This window comes from Myotis lucifugus, unplaced genomic scaffold (assembly GCF_000147115.1).
Source record: "Myotis lucifugus unplaced genomic scaffold, Myoluc2.0 scaffold_4, whole genome shotgun sequence".
In the NCBI taxonomy this organism is placed as follows: Eukaryota; Metazoa; Chordata; class Mammalia; order Chiroptera; family Vespertilionidae; genus Myotis; species Myotis lucifugus.
Genome location: NW_005871052.1, coordinates 10,388,436 through 10,396,122, shown reverse-complemented (window position 1 = coordinate 10,396,122; position 7,687 = coordinate 10,388,436). Strand labels below are relative to the sequence as shown.

The window sequence follows — 7,687 nt, the reverse complement described above, 5'->3', positions numbered from 1 at the left end:
AGACTACCAATTTCAAAAATAGCTGAAGCTGAAAGGTGAATGTGCAATTTACAATGATGCCACAAGCAGATGTGGTTATCTATTTAGTCCAGGACTTCTCTAAATATTTAGTCCTGTACTTATGTAAATATAGTTCTTTTTAGTATTTTTAGTGTGTTTTTTTATTTTGGTGGTGAGAGTGGGGAGGGAAAAGAGATAAAACATTCATTCATGAAAATGAAAATAGAAAGAAGCAGAGATTAAACTACACTTCTTTCCCCTCAAATTTTTCTTGATCTAAAAAAGGGATGCAATATTTTAGCAAGTATGGAAAATTTCCATAGATTCCTGGAGTTCTGACTTCAAATTAGCCGATTTTTGCTTTCACCAGGTAGGATGACTAGCTAGAAGCTAAACTCCAGTTAATCTGCTTTATGCCCCTGGCTTGCCACTTTCCAGAGGAAACTGAAGGATTAAAAGGACTTTGAATAACATGTCCTTGGTAAAAAGACAATGATTAAGATGAGAAGAAAGGGAAGATGATTGGGGAGAATGAGATTGACGCAAAAACACACATACACTCTAAAGAGATGATGATAACCTGTTCTCAGTACTGCTATGGTCAGTCGCTATGAAGTTCACAGCAAATGGAGCAATAAAACTCTGAAGCCAGCCAGGTGGGCCTGGAACTTCTAAGAATCTCCAGAGTTATCTTGTGGTGATAAAAGTCTGTTCTTACTGTTGTTGTTGTTAGTTGTTAGCTATTTTATATTTTTTAGAAGTTATTTTGATTCTTTGGAGGTGGTGGTGAAATATGAAAAGGAGGGGGAGGAGGAAATGAACAAAGCTAAAATGCTGTGCAGATCCCCAGGCTTCCACTAAGGGTTAGAGAAGTCTGAATTCTGAAGATAAGAGAAGAGAGAAATATTGGAGAGAATTGATGAACAATAATTAAAATGCAAGGAGAAAGCAGTAGTTTAAACTATGCATCAGAGTTCAAAGAAGTGAAGGATGAATAGATAGATAATAAAGGAATGAAGAAAGAAGGACAAATTAGAGAAGGGGTGCCAAAGAAGGAAGGGACTCAGGAGGAATGAGGAAGCTGGAGCTGGAATAAGAGGAGTAAAGAGAGAAGAAAATGAAAGATAATTAAGGGAAGAGGAAAGAAGTGAAGAAGAGGGGAGAAGATAACATGGGCAGAAGCAGGGAGAAGAGGGGAAAGGAGGAAGGGAAGGGAACAAAGGAGACATGGAAAGAGGGTAAGAAGAAGGAAGGAATTTGTAGGAGGCAGAGGAGGAAAAGGAGAAGGGTGGAACAGAGAAAGTAGAGGAGGAGAAGGTGCCAGGGAGAGAAGATAGAAGGGGAGGAAAGGAGATGAAAAGGGGCAGACAAGGATATGAGTAAGGAATCAGGGGGAGGAGGAGAAAAAACACACCCTCATCTTGGCATTTTCCTGACACACACAGTTATACCTTTCAAAGAGCCTTAATAACAATGTCTCCACATGAAAGGCGATGGCATCCTCATCTCTCTTGAGTTGAAATTCTCATAGGCTAGAGGGATGGAAACAAATCAACAGTGAACACATTACACTTTCTCTTTTTTTCAGAAAAAGAAAGGCAAGAATAGACACTACAAGTTTACATTAGATAAGGTATGTTAAATGTAGAGTCAAGAAACAGGGAGAATTTTTGGATTTTGCAGTGCTAACTTGGGCACTTGAATTGTCACTACATTTAAAGGAAAGCTATCATCAAATTATTGTATTTGCATTCTGGAGAAATAACCCAGGTGATGTGGAGTGAACCATTTAACTGCCTTGTCTTTTCCTGTAAGGTTTCTCATTCTCATTCTTCCATGAGGAGATAAGACTACTTGCATTTATAGGGAGCTCTAAGTTCCTAGAGAACCCAAATAAATTTCAGAAACTATGAATTTCTCTTCTGTTATTTCTCTGGGAAGATTTTGGACACAATATGGACATTGACTTCTTGTTCAGCTAAATAAATATAAGTAATCTCTGGGGGCTCTGAGACAATGTCTAAGATGTCAGAACACAAGTGCCATGGCCAGGTGGGCACACAAAAATGGAGAAGGGAACAGTCTCCAGAATCAGAGATGAAATTTAGGAGACCCAGGTCATAGTGTAACTTTCCTTTAAGTTATGTAAAAACATCTCTGATGAACCTGAAGATCTAATATCTTCAGTTTACTTACTGTTGGGAGCAAGAAAATGTTGGAAAGGAAACAGGAGAAAATACAGACAGAAGAAAATGAAAGAGCAAGTAAGACACATTTGGTGGCTCACATGGCCCCCATCCCTCAAATTCCAACCCCTCCCTCCATTCCCCCGACCATGTAAAATGAATGAAACTTATTATTTTGGTCCCACCCTATCTGAGTTTTTGAGGATGGATAATCTATCGCGGTCTGGGCAGCTTAAACTCTAGGCACTGAGGGGTAGAGAAAGGAGGTTTCCACCTCTGGGGAAGGAGGAGGACTGGGTAGCTCATCAAAATCTTTGAATCGTGGGAATTTGGGCACTCCAGGATTGGGATCCATCCTAGCAGGGCGGTTAGTGGGTGAGGCAGAGCTCAGTTGGCGGTGCTCCCCTCTCAGGCGGCTGATTCCATCTAGTAGCATCTTCTGGATATCCATTATGACCTTCTGAACTTCAATATGGAAGCTATCACTGAGCCAGCAATAGATGTAAGGGTTGTAGCATGAGCTGCTAATTGCAAGCCAGTGGAGGAAGAAGTAGAGACCATTGTGGCTTGAGATGGATTCACTAGAGAGCAGCACCAGATAGAGGTTGAGGGGAAGCCAGCAAATAGTGTAGACAAGCACCACCATCATTAGCATCTTCAGACTTTGCTTCTTCTTCCCACGCTGGCAAATGTAGGTGTGGATATTGATGTCATCAACAGCATTATGGATCCACAGTTTTTTGGCCACATGACCATAGACACCCATCAGCACCATCAATGGCAAGATGAAGAAGAGCAAAAAGGTGGTCAGGTCAAGATATTTCCATGTGGATTTTGAAGTATAGGAGAAACTGGGGAGGCATACAGTTTCTTCAGTTATGTTTCTAGGTTATAAGACAGTCAGAGAAAGAGAAACATTAACTTACTTTCCCTTTTCCCTTAGCCCCACAGTCAGGTTATATAGCAGACAGGCCTTAAGGAAGAGACATATTTACTATTTGTGTCTGTGCTAGGACTGAAGACTAAAGTTATAAAGCAGGGAGTTTTAGTTTTCATCAATTCCAGACATCTCATATGATATATACAGAAACAATGGACCCCAAACAGAAAGTGGTATGCCTAACAACCCATTGTCATGAGAGTTCTTGAGTACTCTTAGTAAATTCCAGTTTAGAGAAATTTATTTTTGTACCCATGTTTTGAAATGTGCTATTCCAGCCCCTATCCCATTCCCCTTATTTCATGAGACTTTCAAGGTCATGGGTTGCTGGAATTCAGACATTGGCCATTCTGTGTTCCTCTTACCCAATCTCCACTTGGTAAAGCTTTTGGTAAATGGCATGTGGCAAAGCAGCACAGGTGCTCACAATCCAGATGATAATGATGCAAACATTGCCTTGCATTGGAGTAATTCGGGATTTCAGGGGATATAGCATGACCTGGAAGAAAAGACCCCAGCCCAATTAAACAATCTATATTAGGGTTACTTACTAGTCATTCTTCAACTGACATTCTTTTGCAAAAGTGCAAAGACTTGGTAGGTGGGTGAATAATGTACTTTGGGTACTAGTTCTGTTGACCGATAAGTGGTATTTTGTTTTATGAAAGAACAAAGTTGGTTAGTGTAGAGAGAAACACGTCAATGGGAAGATAGCAATCCAAGTGGACTGATTTCAAAGTTTCTGTCTCCCATTTAGGAGTTCAGTGGAGAAGAGGGATGGATGTCCAAAAGTGTAATGTATTTTTTCTTCATCATATATTGATGGGCGAGCACTCCACATCCCTCTATCCTTTACCCCACTTGGTTCCCTTTATGTCTCTTTCCCTTATCCCTCCATCCCCTCCCATCTTGATCTTTCGATGGTCAGTCTTTCTTTCCTCCCTTCCCCTCTCCTCTCTTCCTATATGTCCTCTCCCATATTCCTTAATCTTCTATTACCTAGATTTCTCTATGGCCACCTCCATCTGGTTCCAGACACAACCCCTTCAATTTTCCTCTATGTTTTTCCCACTGTACTTGTTTCCTGGCTCCCTCCCAACTGATTAACAATATTGCATCTCTAGACCTATCTCCTTCCTTTTAAGTCACTTCAATCCCTCCTCTCAACTTCTTCTTCCTCAATCTCTCAATTTCTTTCCATTTCATTTGCTCAGTTCTCATTCACAGATTTCAAGCCCACCTCCCAGACTCAACCCACCCCCAGCCCTGAAGCCACACCCTGCTCTGACTCATTCTTTTCCTCTTTCTTCCCTTAGCCAGTTCTGCAATGCAGCAAATAAAAAATGTTTTCCATAACAACAACAAAAAAGAAAAAATATTTTCCAAAGGAGGAGGCCACTTTTTAAAAAATAATTTTCTTATTGCTCCATCTGTTTTCATAGCACCATATAAAAGATGATGGTATTTTTGTTACATAAGATTTGATATGGCAAAAGTCTGTAATTCACACTTTGCAATCCTCCTAATACATACATACATATGTGTGTGTGTGTGTGTGTGTGTGTGTATTCTCTCTCTCTCTCTCTCTCTCTCTCTCTCTCTATATATATATATATATATATATTCTCATAGATTGTCTCAAGGAACTCAAAGAACATTTTAAATTATTTGTGTTCTTAGCTGCTTCCATCTATCTAGAAGAAAAAACCTACTCTTTTATAAGACCTGAAAAGCCCTGGGAAACACATACCCGATGTCGGTCCAGGGAAATAGCAGCCATGGTCATCACAGTTACATAGGCACAAGAGTACTGAGCAAAACGACTGAGGTGGCATGTCATCTTCCCAAACACCAAGGAATTACACAGATAGCGCACCTGTGGGAGAAAGGACATGGTGAGGCACCAGGACTCAGCACTGCCTAATTCCCCTCTTACAAGCTCAAAATAGAAGTAGAGAAGCTTCCTTGCTTCACCAAACTGCTGGCATTATTGTCTCAGGAAGGAAATATTTTCACATTGCAGCTCTCATACCCTCTCATCTATTTCCACAGAAACAGCCCAGCTTGAAGACCCGGACCTCATATCACAAAAATTATTAGCCACGTTCCATTCCAAGCACTGCGTTTGAAAGATGGGGAAACTGAAGCTAGGTCTTTGTGACAAAGCTCACCCGAAACAGTTCCCCACCCCTTCCTTAAGCCACACACGTCACTCAGCCTCTGACAAGGCAGGCGATCAATTTAGCAACGCAATCACTATCACGGCTGTAGCTCCCCTCCCCCCAAGTTCCAAACCGTTTACAGCATCCCTCAGTCATTCCTGTCTCTACGCACTTAAAGTTGTGTTTCTGCTCTCATGGCCTGAGCCCCGGGTCGCCCTCTTCAACATCCAGCTTACCATGGTGAAGGGAGAGCTGAGAAAAGCCAGCATCATGTTGGTCACGGAGATGTTGACGACAAAGAGGCCGGTGGCAGTGTGCATCTTCTTGTACTTCAAAATCACATGGTTTAAGACCCAGTTGCCTAGTATGGCAGCAAATACCACTATGGTGTACCCTATTACTAGCCAGAACTGTACCCGCTCATCCTGAGACACCATCTCTGAAGCCATAGGACCTGCTGTGTCATCCAGGTTGCCAATGTTTGAGATATGGCCGGGTAGCTTATGGATCATGGAGAGCACACTATCCCGGCCTGAGCTACCAACTGCGGATGCGGCATTAGAAATAGCCTGCAGCACCTGGGAGGCGGTGGAGGTGATCAGATCATCAAACCCGCTTGGCACACTCAGAGCTTCAGGGGTGAGCTCGTCCCCATAGCTCATGATGCTGGGGTTTGGGAAAGCCCCTTGGGGCGATTCTGTGGTTGGGGCGTCCAGCTTGACGCCTTTGGAAAACCTCAAAATCTTTAAGCTACTGGGTCAGGGAGAGCCAAGGGAAGAGAGAGGGAGGGATGGGGGGGGGGTCTCCACAGTGCGCTGGGCGAGCACTGCTCAGCGTCCGGAGTGGGAGGGGGTGGGTGGGAGGATAGCACGGAGGGGACCCGCAAGAAGGAAAAGACAACCGCTGGACCTGACTCGGAGTGGGCTGAGCTGAGCTGGACAGTGGAGCGCGGGGCTGGCAAATGCGGCTGGCGAATGAGGCTGGCTCCAAATGTTCCTCAGCTTGGGGTGCGCAGGCAGAGCGGGTTCTGAATTCAGGACAGCAGCGCCAGGCGTCCACTGAGCACCGTTCCTCCTTCACGCAGTTGGGGGTCGTTCAGACTAAATTTCTGTCCCCTTGAATCCGTCTGTCTAAGGCCTGCAGGCGCTGTGCTCTGAGCCAGTGAAGTCAGAGCCTCTGCAACCGCACTTTACGCAAAGTCTGAGGGCTTCGCGAGAGAGCCAATGGGGAGCCGCGGTTGAAGCTCCGCCCTGTCCATCCCCGCTGGGGAGCTAAAGGGGTTGGCAAAGTCTTTGCTGCTACAGTCTCAGGCCCCCTCCTTTCGCAGCTCTTCCCTGGCTCTCCCTCCCCCTTCTTGCTGCAGCTGGAAGCCCAGACTTAGGGGATCTTCTCTGGGCAGCCCCCATGATCCGCCTTCTTCACCTTCCTTTGCCCTTACTCTCCTTTTTATCTTCTGCACCAGTGCCCAAAATACCAGCTAGGAGCTGTGGCACAGGGAACTGAGAGGGGGCTGCGGCGACCATGGTGACTACTGACAAGCTGGAGGCCTCATTCGGTACCTGGTTGGCCGTCGAAGGACAGTGGTCACTAGGAAGTGTCTGCACAAATTTTGGGGTTGTGCAAGAAGAACGAGGCAGGGGACAGTTAGAGAATTGGGAGGGGGACATTGTAGAGTCTCTGAGCTCAACTGAGGGTGTCTAGAACAGCGTGAATCCAGCATGTTGCTGATGCTATGCTTTCTCCAACGTGCAGCCACCAGCTTCAGATTGCATGCAATGACCCCTGGGTTTTGTGCCCAGCTTCCTAGGGGGACACTACACTTTTGTCCAACACCCAGGGAGTAACAATTTGGGAACTGGATGTGGCATGTTAGTGGGGAGACTGAAACAGTGTGCAAGGACGGTTTATGATTTGGGAAGCTTTTGCAAATAGATTGATTTTCCCAGAGTCTGATGCTGCAGGGAGTGGGAGATGGAGTTCAGTCTTCAGAGTTGCAGTGGGAAAGAGGCTGGGGTTGGGGGTTCCAAGACTGCTTTTTCTCTTTAGAGTTTCAAATTGCCTCCTGGAGAAGGAATCTAGAGACATTTAAATCACACCTAGAGCAGCTGAACTGCTTCCCTAGAGGTAGGAACACAACAGTGCCCTGAGCCTTTCAGAGTTCAAGAGTATTTTTTTTTACCTTACAACCCCCCCACCGCCCCCAACTAATTTACAAGTAGAGAAAAGGAGGTTTGGGATGGAAAGAGCTTAAGGAAGGTCATACAGATAATTATCTAAAGAACCAGGACTAGAAATAAGAAGTGTGGAACCTGACAGCCCAGGGCATTTTGCTCTGCAGTAAGCTGTCACTGAGAAATCCTGGTGTTTGTTTCAACCATAGTGTCAAGGCTTCCTATCCA

At 44.6% G+C, this 7,687-nt stretch overlaps 1 protein-coding gene across 1 annotated transcript; it reads right to left on the bottom strand.

Annotated features, from left to right (window-relative positions):
- Positions 1-2,216: 2,216 nt before the first annotated feature.
- On the bottom strand, positions 2,217-6,046 carry LOC102428741 (probable G-protein coupled receptor 83; the record flags this gene model as incomplete). Its single annotated transcript, XM_006082851.3, has 4 exons — positions 2,217-3,070; positions 3,492-3,625; positions 4,877-5,002; positions 5,525-6,046. Coding segments are annotated over 4 exons (1,434 nt in total), but the record flags the coding sequence as incomplete, so codon positions are not given.
- Positions 6,047-7,687: the final 1,641 nt, after the last annotated feature.